Raw genomic sequence first — 27,783 nt, 5'->3', positions numbered from 1 at the left:
TTCACACACTTTCAAATGCACTCTTCTTTACATAGCCTACATTGTCTTTATAAAGAACACAGTTTGAAGTGACACAGGTTGACACCCGGGCTTAACTATCAGCGATTAACTTTGGTCCCATCCAGGTCCTGCCTACGATGACATCACTGAGCCGCCGCTGCTCCGGACGCGGGTTCGACGCGCGACTGCAGTGACGCGGCTGTAGGCAGCGGGTGATGCGGAGCGACACATCACTCTTTTATCCGAGCCATCCGTCCGCACCATCCCCGAGCAACTACTGCGAGGACATGGCAGAGAGGAGCCGAGGAAAACGAAGGAAACAGGCAAACCCACGGAGAAACCAAGGTACGTGATTCTTATTGAACAGTTTTTTCCACTTTGTGCATTAGTTTGGGGGATTATACATACATGCATGCACACACGAAGAGCATGTTTAGGAGACTAACACACATGTGCGTTGTTTTAGAATTAAAAACTGGGCATACATGTAGACCTGTTAGTAAAACACAAAATGATGTTGTCAGAGATTAAAGTGTCATTGCAGAAATGTGCAGAAGAAAGCGAGTAACACGTCCACCTCAGATAACTTACTTTATGATTTAATACATTTGACATTGATTTTTTTGTTTCGCATCGTGTGTTTGTGCACAAGAGCTAGTGAATTGAGAACTTGCGGTTATTTTTGCAGCCATCAGCATCACATTTTCATTGAGTTGAACTAAATTAAGCTGCATTAGTTGTTGCACTTCCCAACAGAGAAGCAACGATGTCCTTGTGTTTTATACATGGATAAACTGTTGTTTCGATTTCTGTTTGTTAATTTATTGTCTTTTAAATGAAAGTTGCTTTATTGTTTCTTTGTTTTTGTTTTATTTAAATTATTACATTTACGAAAATACTGTACAAATATTTTACGGAAATTTCTTTCTTACAGTGGTCTACTAAATTCGGACAAATTACAGGAGTGTTTTAATACAAATAATAATGTAAATTACATGTTAAAATTTATTTATTTTAAATCTGATCAAAACCAAAGGTTTCTGTTTGTATATTTCGGCATTTCTATAGCTGTTGGCAATTTGTATTAAACTTGCAGACGTTTTTTATTTTTTAATTGTTTGTTTGTCAGGATGACAGACATCAAAACAAAACGGTTTTGTGTTTAATTGTATTTTCTCATTTAAAATGGATAATTATCAATCTTAAGTGCTTTTATCATTAGGTATAATTAATCTGAATGCTTAGCACCCCAATATTATTTTCTTAGCTTTTAATCTCCTCAGCAACAGTGATGAATTTGGGATATTCTTGATTAAGTTTTGCTGCTTTTCAATTTGTCTGACTTTATCAAGAACAACATTGAGCATCTCAGATCATTCTGTTAGATTTTGTTTTCTATCAAGTCACACCACCATGCACGTCATTACGGAGCAGGCCGTTGTGTTTAACCAAATTTGATCCACATTGCATTTTTATTTGATGGTATAAAGATATTTTCTGTGTAAATGTCATACATGTTCAGAACGGAAATCATCATTCCTAGCAATTGTTGCGTGTTTCGTTTGTTATCAAATTGTATGTTCGTGGTTTAGAAAAGGCTTTCCAAAACCATCTTAGCGGTTTTGTTTGTAACAGTTATAAGTGTGACACTCTTCTCTGACATCTGGAACCTGCAGGACAGTGTGTGTATTTGTGTGTTTGTGACTAGAAAGGTTTCTCATTTGGATGCAGCATAAGGTGTCAGTTTTGTCAGTCTCACACCAGTGTGTGACCCCCAGAGTTAGCACGCTAAAGTCTATCACCCAAAACCGTCACCTTACATACACAAACAGACATGCATACTGGTCACTGGAGCAGTTAGACATCATTTATAGAAACCTGCTTCTCTACTTCTCTATACAGTACACCAGATCAGACCGCCACAAGTTTGTGATGGACATGCGGTTGCGTAAAGTGTCAAGTGCCAGTGTTAGTGTGAAGCGTGTGTCCTACGCATGTGTTCTTCAATGGCTTTTGTAATACTCCCAAAACATTTCTCACACTTAAAACGCGTGAATGCAGTTGCATTAGATGACAACATATTATAGCAAGGATGTTAGAGATTTGTTTCACGGCTAATGTCCCTTTTTAAGACATTTTAGAATGACTTTAAATCATGTGATTTTTAGTGGATGTATGAAGTCGTTTCTCTTCAGGTTCACACTGGTGTATAGCGGAGGAAACGTATCAGCACATTATAGACACCGTCAACACATTTTTGAGAAACTCAAAGCGTCACAATACTTTTCTAGCAGATGTCTTTGTGTCAGATGTCATGCTTGAATAGTGTGCTAGCTTTCTTTAAAACAAATTAAGTTTGCCAATTTCTGAACTTGCTTCGATGTTTTGTCGTTTCATGCAGTGACGTTCAGGCGTTGACTTTTTTGGTCATGTACGTAGATGAGACACGCTGGCACATTTGATCTCTTTAATATCTCCATTATTTCTCATCTCCTTTGTCAATAGGATGAAATAGAAACCAAAATTGTGGTAAAGTCTTCATTCAGAAATCTCACAAAAGTCCGTCATTGGAGTTTGAGAAGAGATGTCAACAATGTGTCAAACTGAGCTCAGATTTGTCAAGTCTGCAAACAAAAGTCAATATTATTGAAGATCTCAATATCAAACATTTCTCCTCAAATTTGCCCAAATCCAGATGATTTGACCTCTACAATCTACATTCATTTACACCTCCATATTCTTCATTTCCAAGATTTGAACAATTGCTTCATTTGTTCCTGTTTTTATTCCTTTTAAGCAATTTTAGGAGAAACGTCTGAGACACAACTGAGAACTCTTTAACCCAAGTGTGTGTGCATATGTAGAGCAGATGATTGTGGTGAGAAAAGATGCACATCTCTGGAACGTTCATGGTTTACTTCATGGCTTAGGTGTCAACAGCAAATTTCTCCACCATTGAATATCAAACTGCACCGACTCAGTATTCGCATGTCATGTGCGTGTCGGGTTTGTGTGTGTGTTATGTGCAGACAAACTAAAAAAAACTTGGCCAACAGATGATGGCGGAATACACAGCACATGTTGTAAAACATGCAGGCGGGAGCGTTGTGCGTCTTATGTGTCACTCAGGAGAGACACGGCCTCTGGCCCTGGAAGTAGGTGGAACGCTTTTATCTGACCGGTCGAGGGTTTAACTACATCCACGGTTTGCAAAATTAGCACGAGAAGCGCAGATGTTGTTCAGTCGAGTAAGAAAGTGTCTTTCAGCGGCGAAACTCTTGCCGTTGGGCTGTGACTATACGTTACAAAACCCATCGTCTCGGGGTGGCGGCCGCGTGGCTTGTTTTCATTATCGTGAAAATTCCATTTGTCATGACACGAGCCAAGTTTGGGATGGAATGATATGTAATTTCACAGTACAGTTTTCAATACAGACGAAATGAACGTCGTTCAACTCTAGACGTCTCATCTCCGTTATCTGATGGCGGCGTCTTTGACCTCGTATGTAGACGCAACGCTGTTGTTACAGCTCATTTCCGCCTCTCTTGTCTCTCTCTCTCCGCTCGCCCGCGCTCATTTCTCTCTGACGATTGCCTCTCCGCGTTTTCTTTTTTCAAGTGCCAATTTATTTAAACTCTTTTCCCTTTTTGTTCATTCGCCTTCATTGATTTCCAAACCCCAGCCTTTGTAGGCAGCTGGGGTCCAGCTGTGTGTGTGTGTGTTTCTCTGGCACAGTCTTGTCACAGTGGGCAGAATAGGAGAAAACAAGAGAGAGGGAAAGAGAGAGAGAGAGAGAGAGAGAGAAAGTCGCTTGTCCTTTTGGACAGCAGAGGAGAGCTGGGCAAGAAATCAGAGCGATTTGAGGGGAGAGAGAGAGAGACAGGGTGAGAGTGAGCGAGACAGCGTGGAGTCCAGGCTCCAGCGTTTATTAGCGGAGCTCCCCGAACGAGAGGGCTGGGCGTCAGCCGCAGCGGGAGAGAGGGATTCTAAGAGAGAAAGAGGAGACCAAAATCATAAAAAGACACGAAGGGGACAGTTGACGTGTCTTAGAGGATGTGTGTGTTCCATTGTGAGATCAAATCTGATCGAATGTCTTCATACAAAGCAGAAAGAGTTGAAAACGTTGGAAGCGTCTGTGCACATTCAGTGAAACATAACTTCCCAAGAGGAAAATTGCATAGATAGGTATTCAGAAGTCTCCTAAAATTTTAAAGGAGAAGTAAAACTATAAACACATTAGACTTTTAATAAAATACGTAAAGAGTGGAGGTGTAAAATGAATGTAGGTTGTGGAGGTAAAATAATCTGGATTTGGGTAAATTTGACACGAAATGTTTCAGTTCATATTGAGATCTTCAATAATATTGACTTTTGATTGCAGACTTGACAAATCTGAGCTCAGTTTCAAACATTGTTGACGTCTCTTCTGAAACTCTAATGACAGACACATTTGCGAGATTTCTGAATCTTTTTCTCAAGAGAAATGTCAGAGAATTAACCAAAAGTTTTAATTTGACCTTCATTTGATCTTGTTGATGTCTATGTGAAATAACTGAAATATTAAAGAGATCTCATCAATGTTTTTTTCCTTCTCATGGGCAGTTCACTTATTATGGGAGTTGCAATAAATCATTGTAAATAATGTAAAGCCATGCAGCAAATATATCTAGTGCCGTATGTAACAGCAAAATGTGGATTTGTTTCAATTCTCAGTATATAAATTCACAGTCAAACGGACAATCTCTAGTCTAAATAAAAGCAATTGAAAATATTTCTCAGGCTGATATGAATGATAAGTGTGTTTCATGTCTGTGTGTGGCCACTTGTCTGTAGCGTTCTGGACATATTTTGCAGCGACTTTATAAAAAACAGAAACACTTGAAACGTTCTCAAGTATGCTCTTAAATTGCTTTGTTATTTGCGTTTTGCCATTTTTGTAGTTTAAAGGTCCCATAGAGTAACGATTCGCAAATAAGAACTAGTGGTTTCTCATAGACTGCGATTAAATGCAAGCATCTTGCACATGTCTCCAGATTTCCAGAAGAGATCTCAACAATGTCTCAGACAGAATCCAAAAGCCTGCGATCAAACGTTAAGGATTTCATAAACTCAAAACTTTTTAAAACTGTGCTTGTGTTTTTTTCTTTTGATCCATTTAAGGAGAAACTCTTGTGTATGTGATTGAACAAGAGAGATGTGTGAGTAAAGTTTAGCCAAGGTAACGCCGCCACACGTGCATTTTACGGCGTGTCTGAGGACAGAACTGGCACGTTGCGCAGGGTGGGGTGGCGATCTTCACCCAACTGACACGTTTGCCCGCTTGATATTTGCATGTGCTTGAGAGGATACGGAAGCCATCTCAACACACACACAGCACACTTCCACCACAATAAACACACACAAACACCCGTGAAGAGTTTTGTTTGTGAATAATGTGTCGTGATGGACTGACGGGCTGTAAACTGTGTATCTGTGCTGAGTGAAGTCTGTTTGTCTGTTTGAGTCTTGTGGTAGCGAGCCGCCATGCTCCATTTACACACACAAACGCCAAGTGCTCTTGTCTTAAGTAGAAGATTTAGTTATGTAAGTTTTTATGCGGAATGCTTTTAGTGAAATATTCAATACATACTTACGCATTTACACTTGCTGTGCATTCAATATTGGCAATAAATCATTTCGGTCATTCCTGATCTTATTGTGCTTGATTCATCAGTGGATTTTTCTGGAAAAATATTTTAATATGGGGTAGGAAGTATAATATTTGCATTTGTAAATATGAAAGTTTTGGGAAAGCTAAGTTTTTTAACATTAGTGCAATCGTATGGAATAAATTAGCTGGTAATTATAGACACGATATTGTGTGTATTAAATGAAATGTTGGATGTTTAGTATGGGATTGTTGTGTGAAAAAACGTCCCACAATCCATTGCAAACTTTTGTATGTGCATGTAATGAAATCTTTATGTAGTTAAGAGAAGTGCATTATAAAGAGTGTCATGCTGTGCTGGTTTTCAGGTGTGACGAGAGTCAAATCTGTCGGCAAACATCCCATTTAAAATCATTACATCTCACGCGCACTACAAATATTACATTATAAAATATGTGTTGAACACTGAAATTTGTTGTGTTGTTAATGATCTCGCGTGTGCGGTTGTGTGTGTAATTTTAGCTTCAAACTCCTGCAGCGATGCTTGTTAAAATAATAACCTGCAATTAAACTGTTTCCCCGTGAGACATTCGAGGATAAATTAAAACTGTTTAACAAGAACAGTTTGTTTAAGAACAACTTTTATCTATTCTGTTTTATCTGTCTTAAGTGGATTCTTTTATAAGGGAAGGACTGAAAAGTATAACAGACTGGTGAAAAGAAAAGTCGTTACAGAATCACAGCTTGGGATGCACCGGTAGGATTTTTTTGGCCGATACCGATTTTAACAAACAACTATCGTCCGATACCGAAATTGCATAGTACGTAACAATAAATTAAATTAATTTGAAAGAACATGAACTGGATCCGTTTACCATTTTAAGAGAGGCACAAGTTAAGATAAAAATACAATTAGACACAAAGGTGATTTTTGCTATCCAATATTTCTTTTATTAACAACATTAACTCGTATTTGACTTAACATCGAACATTTCTTTAACAAACTTATATAACGTCTGTGCTGCGGTTGCTATTTAATTATTTTGCTCAGAGAAAAACATTGGATTATTCAGACATGCAACTCATTGCCTCCATTAATAAACCATCGGTGTCGGCTTTTTTCATGCTATTGCCGATATGCAGATGGTGTTAAATTAATCCAATATCGGCCGATTAATATCGGTGGCCGATACATCAGTGCATCCGATTCCCTAGTAGTCATAGCAGATTGATACAGTTTGATGAAAAATGATACACAGTTTTGAGTAATGTGCACTAATGAACTGTTAGAAAGTATAATAAATTGAAAATGAATATTTCGCGTTGTCTTTTTGATAGTAGTATGTTAATGGTTTAGAGAAGAACTAGAAAATTAAAAGTTCTTGGAGGTTAGTGGATCTTCAGTGACATCCGGTTATAATGTTGGGTTGCAATGAAGACCTTTGTGTAGTCAGCTGTGACTGATCTGAGAACTGTGCTCAAAGAACATGCAGATAGATAAATGAAGCACAAAGACCTTGAGAGAGAAACAGTTACCATTCAACACAAACACACGATTCAGTTCACATCTTTATTTAACTTCGCTGATGCCTAGGATGTTGAAGATATTTCTATTTTTCGGATGTGAGGAGGGATTAAAAAGCACACTTTATATCAGTGTCTCCTGTGAGATATTTCCAGGTCATCATTGCCTGTGGTCAAATGCAGAGGTGAACTTTCGTGGATAATGAAGTAACGTGGCACTTAATCGTGGTATATGACCAGAAGTACATCACTGAGGTGTGAACGTCAACGTAAACCGTTCAACACTCATGTACATGCGCACAGGGATGTGACTGGAGGAAAAAGGGTTTCTGAGCTCTGTACCGCTCCTCCGAAGTGCCGGTCGCACTGACGCCACACACGGTTCCCTTCCCCCCCAAAACCACATCACACACACACATTAAACACACACACAGGCCGCGAGCCTTCTGCTTTGACTTACAGTACTCACACACACACACACACACACACACGAGAGTTCTCCAGTGATACACATCAAAGAAACTCTTAAACTCGCCGTTTGCCTTTTTAAACTTCCCATTTTTCCAACCCACTCAATTTCATTTTATTTAGTTCTTTTTCCCCTTTTCTTTCTCTCTTTTTGGCGAGAACATTAGCAATCACACTCACACACACACACACACACACACACACACACACACACACACGCACGCACGCACGCACGCACACAAACACACACGAACACACACGCACACACACACACACACACACTCTATCAGACAGGGTTATTTGCTGTCTCAGTGCTCTTAGTTACTTTAATAATAGTTTTTTTAAAGCTTTAGATTGCTTTAAATTTCCATTGACCTCATAAAATTCTGTCATAAACTTAATAATACAATAATAACAATAATAATAACAATAATATTTATTATTATTGTTATTATTAGTCATAATAACAAGAATCATAATGTATTCTTATTATTATCATCATCATTATTATTGTTGTTATTATTACTATTATTGTTATTATTATACAACAAAAATTATATTATTATTGTTATTACAATTATTAATATTAAGTAACACTTTATTTTATGGTGCCCTTGTTACACATGTTACATGTATTTACTATAGTATTTACTATAAATTATGCCTAATTAAATTACATTAACCCTAACCATAACCCTATAGTAAGTACATGTAGTTAATTTTAACACTCAGTACTTAAATGTATTATTACACTGTAACATGGGCACTGTAAAATAAAGTGTAACCTTAATTTTATTATTATTTACACAACAACAACATAACAATAATATTAATAATAATACATTAATAATAATAATATATTATTATTATTGTTGTTGCCTTATTTATTTTTTATTTTTTTAAGTTTATTTGTTTTATTTAACCATACAGTGATAAATGATATGCTAAGTTTAGATTCAAGTAATTAATTTAAAGTATATTTTGCTTGCCACAGAAAAACTCTTTTAAACTGTCTTGTTCAACTGCACCCTTGCATTTCCAAATATTTCCACAAGGAGGCGTTGACACCCGAAAAATGCTGCAAGTGAGCGCGAGAGCATAGAACCCTGCCAAGATCAAATCAAGCAGTTTCATGTTTGAGCTCAGAGGTCGAGCACCCTCCCATTAAACACGCATTAAACAATGCAAGCTGCGAGATTGCGGATTCTCTAATGACCGAGGCAGAAACAGCTCGCAGGCCCTAGCCACAGATAGAGGCAAGTTTGAGAAACCCCAGAGCTAATTTCTCAGCAGAATGTTGCAAGTGATGTTCAACTAACCAGCTTTCCCATCATACAGCCTCAAAGAGAGTCTTTATTTAGCCCCCACCCCTATTAAAACTTCAAAACTGTTGTGCTGGTCCCTGAGAATGTTTTAATACTCACCAGCCGCTATTGTGCGGTCGTCACAATTGTAGAAAATACAGAGCCACATCAGAACGGCGGGGAGATGTAGCAAACATTCTCGTGCGACGGGAGACCAAAAAAAAAACATACGGAAAACAAATTTGGGGGGAAGCGAAGGTATTTATGGTGCGGTGAGAGCGAGAGAAACGACGAGACAGATCGGAGACGAGACTCTGGTTTGATTCGATTGAGAATGTGATCTGTGAACGGTCACACACTCGCTGTGACATTCCAACACTCATTCCACACACACACACACACACACACACACACACATGCTACACAGCTGCGTGGGTTATACAAAAAACAAACACACACATGAAGATATGCAGGTTCTACACGAGCAAAGAAAAATCTTGATTGTTTCTCAAAGACAGTAATGAGATTAAATAGAAAGTAGAAATACTGTAGGACCTTTTGGGTAAGTCGTGTGCTTCTTTGGATGTGACACATGTCTCCTTCAGAATCACAGAAGAGCTTTCTCAGATGTCCCAGGAGACCGAACAAAAGATGTGAATGTGAACTCAAACATTTCTCATTCATAATAAGACCCAGAGAAAGATGTTATTGCTCAGACGTTGCTTTCATAGTCCAGGAGATTCGACGGAGTTCTCAGTTGTGTTTCATTTAAGGATCCTAAAACCAGGGGCAGACTGGGAAGCAAAATCGGCCCTGGATTATTCGTCCCACATCGGCCCTCCACAATTTCTGTCGATGGGGGGGGTGGTTTGGGTGTGGGTTTGGTGGGTTTGATGGCATCGGCCCTGCACCATTGGTGTCCACGGGGGGCGTTGTATGTAACTTGTCATTGTGTTACATGCATACGTGTCCGACTCGCTAATGCCTTTGCGTTGCATGCATTCGCGTTTATAATATGTCCGTCTGTCCGGCCCAAGCGTCCAAAAATACGTTAGCGGCCCACCGGACACCAGATAACCAGTCCGCCCCTTGGTCATGGCCGTATGCCGTCGGTGGGATGGCTGTTCTAGACTTTGACAGAATGTCTTACCGGTCAGTCCGCCCCTGCCTAAAACTGCTTAGAGGAAGCAAAAAATAAAAACAAATGTAATTGTTGAAAAACATGAAGAGTATGGAGGTGTGAAATGAACGTAAATTGTAGAGGTCAAGTAATCTGGATTTGGGTAAATTTATTGAGAAATGTTTAACTTTTGAGGAGCTCAGTTTGAGACATTGTTGAGATCTCTTCTGAAACTTCTGAAAAGATTTTCGACTCTTTTTCCTGGGAGAAATATCTAAGGCTCAAGTAAACTTTTCTATTTAATCTCAATAATGTCCAGGAGCAATAAATGAGATTTTCTGTGATTTTAATTTCTTATAGGATTTTAATGAGTATTTGTCATTATTTTGCGTTGCGCTGATATTTGCACACGAGAACATTGAACCACATCGTTTCATCATCTTCATTTGTTATGCATGATCACACGAGACCATCGGTTACAGTAGAGTACAGTAAAGCGTCCCATGCCGCACTGTTCATCTTCCTTGTTTTAGCGAATTAAGGAATCAGGATCGATCCTCCAATAGAGCGGATCAGACAAAAACATTATTCCACAGCAGGGTTCCCATCTGCATCCATTAAGACGTCTGATCAGTCAGGGCAGCTTTACGTCTAGCTGCGTTCGACTGCGCATACTGCAGTGAGAATGCAAAACTCTTTCCATCAGGGTTGGCCCCTTTGATTCAAACGCTTCACGGTTTACAGTAAATGTGTCGGCAGTTCCTCCCTCAGCTCCAATCACACAAGGCAAGCGTGGGGAAGCAGACAACGAAGGTGTGATACAGCAAACGAAAAAAAGGAAACTATACATGCATAGGTAGTCGGACGAGCACACGACACGTATGCGTGAGTAAATGAGAAGAGGGAAAGATGCGCGAGACCCCTGACTCAGATGGTGCGAGATATTCAGACGCCGGAGGTACGAGGAGCCTGTGGAAATTCCCTGCGCTCAAATCTGGCCAAAAACATTTACACAGCACTGCGCTGCACTACGTGCTGATCTCTGTTGTTAAACTTCTAGAAAAATCTGTTAGTATCACATCAGAGCTGACTTGGGATGTTGAAAAAGATGTCGGTGAATATTAGCACGAAGGAGTTTGATGTGTGTTTATATATGAAAGTGTGTAGGGGGTGTAGTGACTGAAGTAGTTTCACAGCCGTGAAATGTAAAATGCGTGATTCACTACATCCTGTAGTTCCTGTAGCTTAATTGGTGGAGCAAAGGTTGTTGGTTTGACTCCCAGGGAACACAGACAGGCTACTCATAAAATAATGTATGTGACTTGAATGCAATGTGCTGCTTCCTTTCGGCGCTCAGAACTTGAGATGGTTTGTTCGTTTGGTTGACACAATACAATGTTATTGTACGCCGGTCATGCGATGAGTAAATGTTCTGCTATGTTCACGTTTGTTTGCTCGAGGCTCAGATCATCTCATTTGTGTTTCTTTTAAGTATCAACCTAGTCTCAGATGTCCGCTGTTTAATTGCAGATTGTAGGAGAATAAAAATCTGGATTTGGGTCCATTTGAACTTGAATGCAATGAAGTCATGTGGGACGCGTGGGTCAAAAACTGTAGAAGTGTGAATTTAGGCCACTTTCTAGTGCACTACAACTTTGTGTCTCTTTGCTCTTACATGCATACATGGAAAATATATATATTTTTAGGTAGCTCACAAGGTTCTCGGTTTTGACAGAAGTGTGGTTGTACACACTTAAAAAATGGCTTCAAATGGTTCTTCGCAGCGATGCCACAGAAAACTCCATTATTGGTTCCCCCAAAAAACAAAAGGTTCTTTGTAGTGTAAAAAGAGTAAAAACGTAAAAAAAGAAATGTTCTAATATTGGGTTAACGTGAAACTGAACGTTTTTTTGAGAAATGGAAAAAACAGTATTTTTCAATGGTTAAATAACAAATGACAAACATAAGGGGTGACTAATAATACTGATTTATACGGACGAAATATGGAGATACGAGGTTTCAGAAGGACAGCAGCGATATGTTTACGGTTCTTTATGGAACCATTGAGCCAAAAATGGTTCTTCTACAGACTCATGAAGAGATCATTTTAATTAAGATCCCATCTGAAAACCTGGAAGAGACGTGTGAAGTGCGATACCTCCGAGAGGTAGAGAGACAATCGAGATACCAATGAGACATGACGCGTCTTTCCCTTGATCTTGAAACTCTTGCCTCTCCCAAGATAAAGATCCCCCATCTCGCATGTGTCTCCTGGAAGAACGCCTTTCAAACGTTTCTCACCAATTTCCCCAACATCAAAACTGTCCACTCGAATACTTTTCACGTACGTCCATAAATAAATTTGAAATGTAAAGAGAAACATCTGAGACAAACTTGACAAAGCATCTCCGTTAGGTCTAGCAACATCCGAGCGAGGACATTGCACACTTGATGTTTGTCAGGTGCTCAGCTGAGAAGAGCAGGTTGTTATCAGTGTATTCGTTATGACTGACCCTCTCGATGACTTGCGAGCGCTTCTCTGGGGACGTTCAGATGATGCAAACCGTAACCGTAATAAGTGTCGTGTTCTTTGGCATATTTGTGCACAGTTAGCCCCTCTCTTGAGCTCACACGTGACGTTCCCATAGCGTGTTGTGTGTGTTAAGTGTGAGATATCATAGAGTTGTGGGAGGTGTTGTAGCTGTGATGTGGTGTGTGTGAGTCATTGTTAGAGTGTGAAAATAGTCGAGTCAGATAATTCGGTTTGTTAAACTTCTTCGAGACGTCGAAGTGCTGGACGTTCATGGGATTATAAAGAATCAGTCATCAATTCTGTGTGACCTCATCCAAGGTAAAACTCTATGTGGTGTGGCGGCAGATTCTGTCTGTGACCTTTGCGTCTGCGAGGAGTCAGTGTGCCGTGTTTAATATTTTGCTGGTTGTTGAAACTCGACCTTTTAAACTAGTGATGTGTCGTGCTGGTGAGAGATGAAATGAACCTTTGTAGCTGAAAACGGCGCGTCGCTTTATAAATGTGCTGCTTCCTTTCGGCGCTCAGAACTTGAGATGGTTTGTTCGTTTGTTTGACACAACTGCATCATTCATGTTCAGTAATGCTACATGACAAAGTTGGAAAAGGTTGAGTCCTTTAAAATGTGGTGAGTTTGAAGATTGTGAATTGTGTGTTGGCCAGAAAGACCTGCATCTCTTTTAAAGAAAGAGTAAATGTGTGTTTACTGAGCACTTCTGGATGTGTGAGCTAACGGAAAGAATTGTATGACACACTTTTGTGCATTTGTGACTTTGTGAAATGTTATTGTACGCCGGTCATGCGATGAGTAAATGTCCTGCTATGTTCACGTTTGTTTGCTCGAGGCTCAGATCATCTCATTTGTGTTTCTTTTAAGTATCAACCTAGTCTCAGATGTCCGCTGTTTAATTGCAGATTGTAGGAGAATAAAAATCTGGATTTGGGTCCATTTGATGAGAAATGTTTGAGATCTTCAATAATGTTGACTTTTGATTGCATTGTCGAGATCTCCTCTGAAACTCTAATGAGCCATTTGTGAGATTTCTGCCTCTGAGAACTATCTGAGACGAACGAGACTTCGCCAAACGTTTCCCTTTGCTTTCTATTTATTAGTAATTGATGTCTATTTTTCTACTTATTGGCATTAATAAGTAATATGCATTAATCCATGTTTTAGATCAAATGTTATCACTAATAAAACATTTTCAGTTGTGACATGTGGTCTTCGTAATAAATAAATAATAAAAGGTTTAAGAGTAAATGTCGTATGCTTATTATTATTTCATTTATAATGCTTTGACAGTTCGTACGATTTTCGTGACTCCATCTATCAGGACACTTTTCTTGAAGTGATGTATTTGTGTGGACGCGCTGTGGCACTAAAAGATTTACTGGTTGGAAGAGAAAGCTGAGTGAGGGATGTGCTTCAGTCCGAACAGATAATACACATCCGTGATGAATACGACCAATCCGTCACTCAATTCTGCCACAAATTACCGTAATGTGGAGCAGACCCGGTTCTGTCTGTGTTCCTTATCCCTGCCACAGACCCAGGACCTTAAAAAACACATTTGATTTTTTAGTATATGAAATTATTTATTAATAATGCAGTAGAAATCATTTTATACTCAATTTACATTACATTAAAAAAAAGATGTTCAATCAACACAAAAAGTTGTACTGATGAGATCATATGCGTGCACCGTCACTTTTTGCTCCGACGCCAGCCATCTAAGTAAATCAATAAATAAATGATTTTAGGATTGCTACAAGAAACATCATTTGAGATGAAGCCTTGTGTACTGATGGGTTTGATCCTGCTGTTCTGCACAGTCATAACTGGAAAAGGCCGCAGTCATGATATGCAGTGTGTGTGTGTGTGTGTGTTTGTGTTAACCGGTGAAAACAGCACGTGTTTAATATACATTGCACAGAGTTGTGTTACACACACACACACACACACATGCTGCATGCGTCAGTGCTGCATTGTTTGTTCCATTACACTCGAATTGAAACTTCCTGCGCACGTACCAACACACGAACTGATTAGAGAATCAAATGCCTCACAGTAATGAGACATCAGACCCAACACAACATCTGACCTTTTCTACTGCCTGTGAGAGTTTTTACTTTTATTCTAGTTTATTTTGTTTTATATATAGATATGTGTGTGTGTGTGTTTAGGTCATAATACTTTGATAAGTGTCAAGAGCTATTTTATGTATATACTGTACATATATATAATATACTATTTGTATATTTTTTATTTAGAAGATGCTTGTATACGCAATTTACAAATAACCCCCCCCCACACATTTATCATTGAAAAGCAATAATAACAATAACAATGCCACAAAATCAATTCATAATATTTGTAAACAAATAAAAAACCTAATAATAGATTTAATTGAAAGCTAAATTTTCACTTTTGTGAATGCTTTTCGTTGTGTTGACTATGGCGTACAGGAATTGTGTTCGCAGGCTTTGAATGACATTGAAAATAGTGTTGATGGAAAAGAAAACACAACTGTAAACTTAAAGTATCGATCTCATAAAATGAATATTCTAAAATAGGTCAATAAATCATGAGTAAAATAAATGGGTAATTGTATCTTGTATTTGTCAGGTAATTTCTCTTGTAATAAGGTCAGTATGACACATTTTGTGGACTTTCACAATGTGAAAGCGCTCGCTCTCGTACCCACGCACGGGATATGAGCTAATGGACTGTTTGGTTTCACACACAAATATGATCACTCGTGTTTTCTTCTGATGAATATTAAAACATGTGTCCTATATGTATACAAAAAGGTCAATAGCATGACTATTTTTGCGTTTGCTCGCCCCAAAAAATACATCAGGCATTCTTATGACTTTCAGGTCTTCACACAAAAACACACACACACACCCCGCATGCCATGTGGGAAAATGATAATGGCGTGAATCCGCAGTTGCCAACTTATTCAAGTGTATTTATAAATGTCCAAAAGGCAGCGGACAGAAATCACAGCCCGTTCTCGTCTTAATCAAATTCATGTTGCACATTTGTGACTCTTTTTACAAGATTCGAGCGATTGGAATAAAAGTTCAAACGTGAAACACACAGCTGGAATTATGAGCGTGTATGTTGCGTGAAGATGAATTCTTTTTTATGTCAGTTTAAAGGGAATCGTTTAAAAAATCATTGTAATTGTTTTAGAAAGGCCGAGGTCGTCATGAATTTCATATTGATTTGTAAAGTCAGCATTCTGAGAAGCTTCGGCTTAGCATCTTTTCCTTTAAATGTCAACCTTTCTTTCACAAGATTTTAATCTGAAACCTGCGACTGACAACTGAGGATCTTTTTCTCTTTTTTGCCTAAAACTCACTCTTTGCTTGTCGTATGTGCATTATAAAATATGAAATGTTATTTTCAAACCTAAATACAAAAATACAAATGCATAAAATGTGAAGTGACAACTAGAAAAATGTGCAAAAAAAGCTGATAAAAAATTATGCAAATTCACATTTCTCCTACAGCGCAGGAGTAAAATTATTGTCACAAATCTCATTTCAAACGAGCACATTTCTTCTGGGGAATTTTTTCCTTGTTAAGCCCTTACGCTGGAATTTTGTTCAACAAATTGCATCCACGTTTTATTTTTATTTCATTGACGTGTAGATTTGAAGACATTTGTTATTTGCTTTGAAAGAACGTGTCACTTCTAAATGATTAAATGCAAGCGCATGTGTGGCCTTATAGTCTGTTTTTAAGCTACTGTTGGTTGTCATGTGTCATGGCTGGTTGTCTCTCTGTTGTTAGGTGACATCGAGCGCTGTCTGGGTTCTGAGGGTGAAGATGAAGGCAGCGTCTGGGGGATGGATGCTCTGGACAGCAGAGATGTTCAGGATAAAATAAGTCTGACGGCCAGCGAGAGCCCGGAGCTCGGCAGCCCGGCCGGGTGTGTCAGTCCCCCGAGAGAGAGCTGGAGAGACATCCAAACCACGGACTCCAAAGACCCCGAGCACACAGAACACAGCATGTTCGGTACGTTCTTCTGTACGGGCAACGGGAGATTTCGGCCTTCTTGCAAAAGGAAGATTACGCAAATTATTCTAGATTTGCATTTCCTGCGTTGTTACATTTTGAATGCTGAACCTTTTTGCAATGTCAATATGAGATTTTCGCACGTTATTCTAAAATTGATTTCATATAAAATATGACGTATAAAGAAGGAAAAGAATAAGAAAAATGCAATATGATTAGTGTATATGTTGAAGGTTTTAGGTAAAAAAAAGTTAATTTAGGAAATCGACTTGCAATGTTTCTCCTAAAATTTGCTTAAGAGAAAATAAAAACTGAGACAATTCAAATCCACGAAGAGGTGTCAAATGAATGCAGATTGCAGAGGTAAAATAACCTGGATTTGAGTAAATTTGATGAGAAATGTTTGAGTTCATATTGAGATCATCAATAATATTGACTTTTAATCGCAGACTTGACAAATCTGAGCTCAGTTCGAGACATTGTCTACAGAAACTCTAATGACAGAGACATTTCTGACTCTTTCTCAAAAGAAATATCTGAGACGCTGATGAGAATTAAGCATTTAATCTCATTGATGTCTAGGGGAAATAACTGAGATGTCTGTGATTTTCTTTCTTACGGATTTAAGACACTGTGTCTATAATAGCAAACTAACATAATACATCTTTTCGTCCGTGCAATTGAAAAAATGATCAAAAAAGAAGGTTGTTTGTTGGAGCTAAAGCGATATAAAGATGTATAATAATATTGTTATGAGAACATTATGTAAACAGTGCGACTGGTCTCAATCTGATTTTACTTTACGACTTAATCTGAGACACACAAAACAATAGTAAAAATGAGAGCTGTGCATTGACATCAGTTTCCTGCACATAATGCAAACCTGCCACGTTTGCTTTTGATGCATTCATTGTAATCATCGCTGTAGTCGCGACTTTAATCTGCTTCTGAGACTTCAGTCATTTCCAGCAGAGACCCCTGCTGATATTACCGGAGGAAGTGAGACGTTTCGGTAACGTTCAGATAACGCCGCGCTCATCAAGCAAACCGGCGAAATATTTCCTCACATGAAAAGAGGTTATTGTCCTCGTCTGAAATCAGAACTGAACGCTGAAGATCAAACGCTCACACAGTTCGCCTGCGACCGAGTATTTACAGCGCCCGACTCTTCTGCAGCCACATGAGAGAACGCTGGAAATGCGATGCCAACATCTGCAAACATTTGCAAAATCATCCTCAGCGCTGGCAGGCCCTCACGCGTCTTTCTGCTTGTATTTTAAGTCTTATTGGTTTCAAGGGAGAATTTCTGCAGCATTCGGATGGTTTTTTTTTCGCTGTGATCCCTCAAAAGCTTTTATGTCTTTAACAAGAATCGCTCAACTTCATACACACACATCGAAATACAACGGACGACCACAGGATCATCTGTAGCTGTAGAGCCGACCGCATCTCATAAACTCGTGCTGGATTTAGCGATTAGTTTTCACGCAACTCTGAGGATTTGATGTTCTCAGTTGTGTTTCATTTAAGCATCAACTCAGGTTTTTAAAATCAGAGAGAATGCTGTAAACACACGAAGAGTACGGAGGTGTAAAATGAATGCAGATTGTAGAGGTCAAATAATCAGGATTTGGGTGAATTTGATGAGAAATGTTTGAGTTCATATTGAGATCTGAATTGACAAATCTGAGCTCAGTTTGACACATCGTTGACATCTCTTCTCGAACTCTAACGACAGACACATTTCTGACATTTCTGAATCTTTTTCTTTGGAGAAATATCTGAGACGCAGATGAGAAATCTTTTTAAATATTAAAAAGACATCATCTGGGATTTTACTTTAAGAGATGCGTTTTCTTTGTCTTCTCGTTCAGGTCAGACCGACTCTCGCGTGATGGAGGATGACCCTGTGGGCCACAGAACGGGGTCACACCTGCTCACCCCGGCACGCAACGGATCCGTCCATTCATTCCACGGTCTTAATGGTAACGTGTCACCCGTCTGCTGGTCGCCAGGCGAACACGAGTCGCCCGATGGGAAAGGTACACGCTCCTGTAGCACAGATCATGCCTTCGATCCCAGATAATAAGTTAACGCACATGAATAAATCACCTTTCTCACTGGTGGACAGACGACGTTCCCTTAAACTCCCCACGGACACCGGTTCAGACGTGCCCGTATTGCCAGCGGACATACCGACGTGATGCGTCTCTGAGGGAACACATGACGTTCTGTCAGGAGAGAGAGGGAGGAGACAGTGTTTGTCCTTTGTGCGGGTACAGCACACCATACCGGGAACAGATGGAACGACACTTGACGCTTCACAACCAAAGCCAAGAGAAGGTGACTGACACACCGTATCGATGTTGAATCACATGCGAAACGCCTTTCTTAATATTTACGTTTGTTTCAGAACTCCATGTGTGATTCAGCGATGGAGAACCGGAAGTTTAAGTGTGACCAGTGTGGAAAAGCCTTTAAATACAAACACCACCTCAAAGAACATCTCCGCATTCACAGCGGTAAGAAGAAAGAAATGTCACATTTAACGTCGGCATGAAATGAAAAATGATCATTCGAATTGTTTTACACAGTGTTGCAGCATTTATTAGAAATGATTTATCCGTGCACATCATCATTTTTTTTTAATTGATAAAAAACGTGAACCTCCTCGACCTCTCGAAACAACCTCTCTTCACTTCTGGTCACGAGGAATGGCGCGAGGACGAGGCTGCAATGACTGACTGCAAAATGATTGCAAACTGACTTGCAAATCTGCTTCTATTTTATTGGCCACGCCCAACTTTCAACGATCCAATCAGTACTCGATGAACGAAATCAAGTCCCTCCCTACATATTTTTTCTCATTTCAGAAGTTGTTTCATTTAGATATACACCACGATATGGAAAAAAAGACAATAGCTACTTCCGTTAAAAGTCAAAAGGGAAAAATATCTCTTTAGAACAAATGTAATATTTTCCTCAAAATTCACTTGTCATTTTTCCACAATTCCTAATTTTTGTAATATTAAAAGCTCAAACTCTTATTGGTGTAATATTAGATTTTTTTAGCATAAATTTAATTGAGTACAACAGCTATGATAATAAATACAGTTGCACTTTTTTTATATTTGTGTGTGGTGGTAAAATCAAAGAGGTAATCTTCAAAAAGAATTGAAGGAAATTAATATCACAAAGTAAAATATTTTGATTCTTAATTCTTAAAACAAGCTTGATTATTTTGGTCTGTAGCGTAAAAAGTAAAAAAATTTTATTGTTAGTGCAGCATTAGGCAGCAACAAAAGTAAAAGAGTTATGGTTAGAGTTAGAGTTATGGACCGTTATGGATTTTATTCAATTAAATTTACAATGATTAAAAAAAAAAGTTATAGTTATCATTCTTGGTGTTTACTGTGAAGATGTTAGGCTTGTTCGACTTGATGCAACGCCTCAAGATCCGACAGGCGGATGACATCAAAGTACCGCGAGAGCGATTCGAACGCAAACTTTTTACGTTTTTTAAAATCGCTCTCGCGGTACTTTGATGTCATCCGCCTGTCGGATCTTGCGGCACCGCATCAAGTCGATCAAGCCTACTGTGACTCACCAAGCGAACAATGTCCACCTGTTCTTCCCTCTATAAAGCCTGGGCTTTGTTGGCGTGGGGTGCTGGCTCCCGCTTGTCTTGTTTTTGATTTGGTTTTGTTGTTTATTTAAACTTGGTTCTGTCGGATGCCTTGACGTCATGTGTCAGGCAGAAATTGTTTTGGATTCTGTTGGTTTCTTGTTTGACTTATTAATCCATTTATGTTAATAAACATTTTTCGTTGCAACCGCACCAACCTGACTATATCCTCCATTCATTTGTTACGGCTTCGAGCCGGTCGTGACAATATTTATAACGACTTCTTTAAAAAAAGTCTAAGGGCCAGATTTACTAAACAGAGCAAAATAGCGCAAGAGCGCAATTTTGAAAAAGCGCGGATGGGAGTGGAAATTTTTGCAGGCGATTTAATAACAAGGCGCACATTAAAAAACGAAGCCGCAATATCTCATTCACATAATGACCAACACAATCTACCAAAGCAGCGCAAAGTAGCGCAGTGTTTTTGGGGGTGTTAAATAAAGTCGCAAATACCAGTAAAATCATAATTAATTATCTTGTGCATTTTATAACACAATGTATTGTTCTTGTTGTTTTTTTCATTGTAGGTGAGAAGCCGTACGAATGCACCAACTGTAAGAAGCGCTTTAGTCACTCAGGCTCCTACAGTTCTCATCTCAGCAGCAAGAAGTGTCTCGGCGGGGGTACGACAGGCAACGGAGCTCATTTTAATGGCCACTCCCACCCTGCCTACCTCTTCCTGCCCCCGACGTTGCCCCCTGTGCTCTGCGGTAGAAACAGCATCAGGGGGAAGGGCTCTCCGTACGGTCCGCTCCACATAGACCAACTCACCTTGCCGGATTCTGCAGTGGCGGCAGAGCTGAGCAGGTCATGGGACCCTGCGGCAGATTTGGCCATGAGGACGGGCGTGTTTAAAGGCACCACTTTACTGCCGTTACTGCAGTCGCGCAACAAGTTCGAGCAGCTGTTGCAAGACATGCTTCGCAGGGAAGTGGGAGAACAGGGACAGAAGGCCGGCGAGGGTCTGTTCGCCGGCGTATCGTGTCGGTGGTGTTCGCAAGTGTTTCCCAGCGAGGCGACGCTGGCGCATCACAAACTTGATCAGTGTCGCAGCAAAGACGCAGTCAAAGAGGGCAGTCCGCAATCCCACAGACACAAAGCCGAATCGCCTCTTAACTTCTCTCGACCATCAAACGTGCCTTACGACACCCAGACGTCACCCACCAACAGTGTGCCTTACAGAGACCTGTCGTCACCCCAGTGCGCGTCTTGGCATTCGGTTCCACAACAGATTCTTGTGCCTCTACCGACACCAATGCAACTATCCCAAGATTCCCCTAAACACAAACACTGGCCGAATGAAGAAAACAGCCCTAGAAAACCCAACCCCATTGACCCGACATCACCATCAGGACCTGAACGCCAACAAACCATCGCCTCACGGTTCGGTTTTCCGCCCTGTATGGACCTGTTTGTCAATTCCACATCACCGCGTCAACCGAGTCATCGTGTTCTGGGTTCAGAGGTCGTTCAAAGTGAACCCTTGGATCTCTCCATCCCCAAAGCCCATTATGTGCCCAAAGAATGCAAAAATCAAACTTGTAATGGCTTCTCGCCGCACAGGGAAGGACGAGACAATGGGAATATGTTCATGCCGCAGCAGGTGGGCGGAGCCTATGCCGTATCGCCGCTGTTTGGGAGCACGGTTTTCAGCAACTACCCCCTCTTCAACCACATCATTCCAGGAAGTCTGACGGGAATGGGACACAATGGTCTGACATCACTTCCTCTAACTCCACCGGCCACGAGCCCAGGGTTCCTCTCGCCAGTGGCGTTCATGCCGGAGGCGGACTCAGAATCCTGGATGAAGAGAATTCAGCATGAAAGACATTCAATGATGGTAAGACAGAAAAACAAATGACATACACATTCACACATATATACACAGATATTTCCAATTTTATTTCTTATATTTTATTTTTTGCATTATTTCATTTTATTTTTAGATTTAATTTACTTTTTATATTTTATTTTCGCATTCTTTTATTTTATTTCATATTTTACTATTTAAATTAAATAAAAATGATGAAATTGTTTAATGATTAAATTTTTATTTACTTTTTAAATATTTTTTATATTTAATTAATTAATTTGTTGTGTATAAATTCTATAATATCTTCAAATAGATACGTTTATGTTTATTTTTCACTGTTCTAATACTCAGTACTCTGGAAGCAAATTAATATCAGAATGACAAACAGTGATTTAACATTCTTAGTCACAAAAGGTGAGTATGAAGCACATACTTACTATATATACACTATATACGCACTTTTATGAAGAGCACATAATCATAACGCAACAGCAGACGATGCGAGCGCTGCGCGTCTCTTCTGAGGTCACAGGTTTTCATGAGTTCATTTCCTCTGGTTGAGCGGTACACAGACGGAGGGAAACTCCCCCCATACATTCAAAGGCCAACAAGACCGTGTGTCCGTTTCCACACACCTGAGCGCTTTTTTATTACTAAACCACATAATTAATGACACAAATGACCTGATACACAAACCAACATGATAAAAACAATGCCCCGGAGAACTCAGAGCGTATATGTCACAGCAGTGATTCATGGGTCATTATTAGTCATGAGACATTTAAAGCTACTTTGATGATATCTAGACCCACAGGAAAGCATTTTTACTGCAGTACTTGTGGGGAAATCTTTTATACGGTAAGAAACAGAGCTGAAGGTACAAAACATTCATCTGAACGCGATATCAGAAAATTGCATCTTTCATTTCTGCAAAATGATCTCTAAATATAGACAACGAAATGCTCAAAGAGGAGTTAAAGGCAAAGTTCACCCGACATGACAATTCATTTCAAATCTGCATGAGTTTCTTTCTTCTGTAGAACACAAAAGAAGATATTTTGAAGAATGTCTATAACCAAACAACACTAAACCCCATTGACTTCCATTGTATGAACACAAAACCACTGAGACATTTCTCAAAATACCTTCTTTTGTGTTCCACTGAAGATTCACATACAGGTTTACAACCACATGAGGGAGGATAAATGATGACAGAATTTATATTTTGGCTGAACTTTCCCTTTAAAACTTTCGTAAATGACATGTGTTTGTGACCACACACCAAGAACTCAAAATCTTCCGTTTGTGCAGAATGAGGTGATGAATCGTGGAGGTCTAGAGTATCTGTCTCTGATGGAGGACGGTCTGGATGGAGACATTGGCCCGGGGAGGAAGAGACTGAAAAAGACGGAGGAAGGATTGTACGCTTGTGACATCTGTGACAAAACCTTCCAGAAGAGCAGCTCTCTGCTGCGACACAAATACGAGCACACAGGTACACGAGCGGACCATTTCCACCTGTCATTTATTCATTTATTCTCTTTGAATATACAGTTTTATATTCAAATCCTTTTACATTATACCAATGTGCATGACATTTCAGCTAACAAAATATTGTTGCTGTTGGGCAGAAACCTTGTATCACCATGTTGCATATATAAATATATATTTTTCATAAAAATAATGAAATAAATATAAGAAATAAAATAAATAAATAAATAGTTAGTTTTATAATTATTTGTCTTTATTATTTGTTATTATTTGTATAATTATTATAAAAATTCATTAAAAATTTAAATAAATATAAGAAATAAAATAAATAAATATAATAAAATAAATAAATAAATATTTTTTATAATTGTCTGTCTTTATTATTTGTTATTATTTGTATAATTATTGTTAATTATTATTTGTGTAATAATTAATGCCTTTAATGTTTGTCTGCTGTGAGAAAATGTAAAAAAATCGATAAAAATAATAAACATAAAATATTATAAAATATTAACATTAAAATAAAAATACAAAAGGTAAAAAAAAACATACATTTTTTCAATAAAAATAATCAATATAAAATATTATTACATATTAACATTAAAATGAAAATACATGAAAAAGTGTTTTGGGAGCGGTTTTGAAGGTACAAAGTTTCCATCCGACAAGTTACAAAAACATTTCTAACAATGTAAGAATACATTTTTTATAACGTATCTAGAAAGTTTAGCAATGCCATATAATGTTGATCAAATGTTCTTTTAGCATTTATGCAAGAGCCTTTTTGGTTAACTTTCTGAGAACTCTTAGAGAACGTTCAAGGAACGTTCCTTTTTAGCTGGTAATCTGAATAATCTTCCGAACACACTACACACATCTGATGACAAACTCTCCATCTCTCCGTTTTAGGGAAAAGGCCGCACGAGTGTCAGATCTGCAAGAAGGCCTTTAAACACAAGCATCATTTGATCGAGCACAGCCGTCTGCACTCGGGAGAAAAACCCTATCAGTGTGATAAATGCGGCAAGCGTTTCTCTCACTCGGGCTCGTACTCGCAGCACATGAATCACCGTTACGCCTTCTGCAGCAGAGACGGCGACCCGGACGCGGCCGAAGAGGAGAGTCCCGTCACCGAGCGCAGCGCCAGGACAGACGCGGGCGTATCCGCTCTGGAGGACAGTGGAGCTTATCTCAGTGACTCCAGTATAGAAGAAGCACCGCTGGAGGAAGACGAGGAGGAGGAGAACTCCCTCAATAACCACCTACAGGAGAAAAGCATGATGACGGGGAGTAAAGACACCACAGGAGAATCAGAGGAGAACCCGGTGAAAACAGAACAGAATGAGGACATGCAGATAACAAATGACACCGGAACAGAGACAGAATGAGACGAGAATGAGAGCGTTCCAATTCGAGGCATCAAAATCCCATTGTGCTCCACAGAGAAACATTTTAACCTAACATTTGTTGTACATTTGACAATTTATGATCCAACTCCACCAATCAGAGTTGGTCATTTTTTGTGTCAGTTGTCATTCGCAGTGCATCATGGGATATGAACACGATGCACAATTCGCACATGAAACATTCAGTATTTATTTTGCCTCAAATCAAACTTTCTGACGTTGTGTATCATCTCACAGCTGCCTTATCTGTTCAAATCCCTTCCGGAGTCTGAATGGGAAAACACGGTCGGAATCGTGGCCGACGGAAGAGTGGACGTTTATTATCGGCGAGAGTAACGCTCGCCAGTGTTTACCAAAGACGTGAGGAAAAGCACAGCATCTACACGCTCTTAGCGCAAAACAACCTCGTGTGCCTCGTGTCAGGAGCGAAAATAATGTGACTGTGAACAAAGACATTACAACAAAGACATGAACATTCATTTCTACAAAGACTTTATGAGCCACTATTGGGGTTTACAAGAATAAATAACGAATATATCAATAAATAAAATAATAGCAGGCGGTGAATCGAATGAAACGTGGCCTATATAACCAGCACAATATCACAAGAACGATAGAAGAAAATATGTTTTGCCTAAAGGAAAGTTTTAGAACTATTTTTATTCCAGTTTTCCAGTAAGGACAACCTTATTAAGTAAGTATCACCATTAAGAATAATGCAAAATGAAAGTCTCGTGATGTCACAATGCAAAACACCACAATAATCATTCAGCGATCTTTTTCTTAAGGAAAAATCGGACTCCTTGTGTCGTTCCTGCAGATATTGTGCTAAAGTAAAAGAAATATTTAAAGGCCGGTTTTAAAAGCGTTTCTGGTTTGTTAATGAATAGCTTTAAGACACATCATAGCGTCTCTCTAATGGTGTGTGCGACATAATTATCTCAAAGTGAACTATAACTCAGCACAAAGATTAAACACACACTTGACATCTCTGAAGTGGAACATTGGAAGATAATGACAGACATCGAAACCTCAGAACCCCATTTTACTTTCTTTTTAGCACAAGTTGTTTATGCACTCAGGGTGGAAATGAGGCCGAGAACTGCCGATCGTATATTTGCACACGTATTTTCCTACGCCAAATCGTGTCTTCTGAAGTCATTTTGAGAACGAATATTGAAAGAAGATGATGCAAATGTACTGAATATGCAAGAGTTTCATTAAGAGAACATCTGTGACGTTCAACAGCCCAAATCCAAAAGCAAGCTGGTGCTCAAAACTCAATGCATTACTCAGCTTTTCTACTTTAATTCTACTTTCACTTCTCTATCTTCACCTGTAGACTCGGAAAGTCGAACCAAATGAGTATTTCACACCGGCACTGTGCAGTTTTATCTTCGCCAATGTTATTTTTATATAAATTTCTAAGCTTTCTTCATACATGACTTTTGTAATAAAGTTGTACATATTTTGGACGATATTGCAGCTACGTTTTTTTATGGCCTTTTTCATAAAGACAAACATGATAAATTATTGTAAGAAGCAATGGTTTTCATTATGATCTAAAACCTCAATTGTAAAATGATTTAATATATGCAAAAACACAATATTTCGATTCTTTAACATCACCGCTTCTTACTTGGTCGCTTCTCACTGTAAATCTCACAGCATCTGTTCACAGAAGTTATAGCTCTTTTCATTTTTGATGACATTCAGTTGTTGAACAGTTAAAAGTGTGTGACTGTAGTATGTAGGGGGCATCCCGGATATACTGCTGACTCAAATCTGCAGCCGCCCCCAAACTCAAACCTGCAGAACTCGTGTTGTTGGCAGTATTTTTATTATGTGTTGCAACAGATATTATAAATGCGGCAGGTTTTTGAAATCCCGATCTCTACAAGTTATTCTGTATGTATAATTGAACACCAAGAATAGGCGGTTTAGTTTTGACTGCATGTTTTTTATTATTAATGTACGTAAAGCCACAGAGACCCCCTAACATCACTGTTTGAAGTTGAACTTCCCTTACTACGAGTAGTATACCTCCCCTTACTTTCTAAGCAAACATCAAGTTCATTTTATTAAGTGTATGTATATCATATTTTGAAGTATATTTTATGTAGTAATGTACAAATAGTACACCGTTTCATTACTACTTGGGACTAAATTGGCCCGCTTTTTAGTTCATAGAAGTATGTGGTCGAATTGTAAAAACAATTCAAGGGGGATGGTGTGGTCAAATATTTGACGAATTATAGACGATTTGCATTGTAAAATGTATATTATAATATATAAGTGTGATGGCGGTTTTACAGAGGGGATGCTTTTCGTCATTTTCTTCAACAAGGGGGATGTCATCCCTCGCATCGAGCCCTGTGGCTTGAAGTACACAGCTTGTTTACATCTGTTTTTCATTTGTACTGCAACTATACTAAGTGAACTCATATTGATTTTATACTATTTTTTATACCTTTTTGAACGTATTTGAGATTTGAAAGATTTTAGGTAAATTTTTAAGAACCCTATGATTTACTTCCATTCATTTTTTATTTATTCAAAGCTGAACTGTTGCTATATAAAATTAAACATGTAAGTTTAGAAGACAGTATTTAAAACCGTGAAAAGTATTTAACAGGCATCTCAATCAAAAGTAAACACAATTTATAATAAGTTATTATACTTTCATAGAATATATCTCATTTAATTGATTGAGTACAGTATGAACCAAATATATTTAAACTTCTCTGTCAATATAAGTCAAGTATACT

General features: G+C 38.9%; 1 protein-coding gene across 2 annotated transcripts; it reads left to right on the top strand.

Annotated features, from left to right (window-relative positions):
* The first annotated feature begins 237 nt into the window (after positions 1 to 237).
* On the top strand, positions 238 to 26,484 carry LOC130556783 (zinc finger E-box-binding homeobox 2-like). 2 transcript variants are annotated; one of them, XM_057338074.1, is made up of 8 exons: positions 238 to 345; positions 16,396 to 16,620; positions 18,495 to 18,662; positions 18,752 to 18,963; positions 19,034 to 19,142; positions 20,833 to 22,145; positions 23,430 to 23,613; positions 24,519 to 26,484. In XM_057338074.1, the coding sequence occupies exons 1-8, from the start codon at positions 288 to 290 to the stop codon at positions 24,995 to 24,997; spliced, it is 2,748 nt and encodes a 915-aa protein (XP_057194057.1). In that variant the 5' UTR covers positions 238 to 287; the 3' UTR covers positions 24,998 to 26,484. The 2 variants fall into 2 exon arrangements, with proteins under 2 accessions (XP_057194057.1, XP_057194058.1); XM_057338075.1 differs by lacking the exon at positions 238 to 345 and adding an exon at positions 12,801 to 12,914.
* The last annotated feature ends 1,299 nt before the right edge of the window (positions 26,485 to 27,783 follow it).

Source organism: Triplophysa rosa, linkage group LG7 (genome assembly GCF_024868665.1).
Source record: "Triplophysa rosa linkage group LG7, Trosa_1v2, whole genome shotgun sequence".
Taxonomy (NCBI): domain Eukaryota; kingdom Metazoa; phylum Chordata; class Actinopteri; order Cypriniformes; family Nemacheilidae; genus Triplophysa; species Triplophysa rosa.
The sequence above is the reverse complement of the archived record's forward strand: the minus strand, read 5'-3'. Positions and strand labels throughout refer to the sequence as shown.

Excerpts from the sequence above, each read along its gene's own strand:
- LOC130556783 (XM_057338074.1), top strand. The coding sequence starts at position 288 with ATGGCAGAGAGGAGCCGAGGAAAACGAAGGAAACAGGCAAACCCACGG. Across the intron at positions 18,663-18,751 it reads CGAGTCGCCCGATGGGAAAG|ACGACGTTCCCTTAAACTCC; the intron begins GTACACGCTCCT and ends ACTGGTGGACAG. Across the intron at positions 18,964-19,033 it reads ACAACCAAAGCCAAGAGAAG|AACTCCATGTGTGATTCAGC; the intron begins GTGACTGACACA and ends CGTTTGTTTCAG.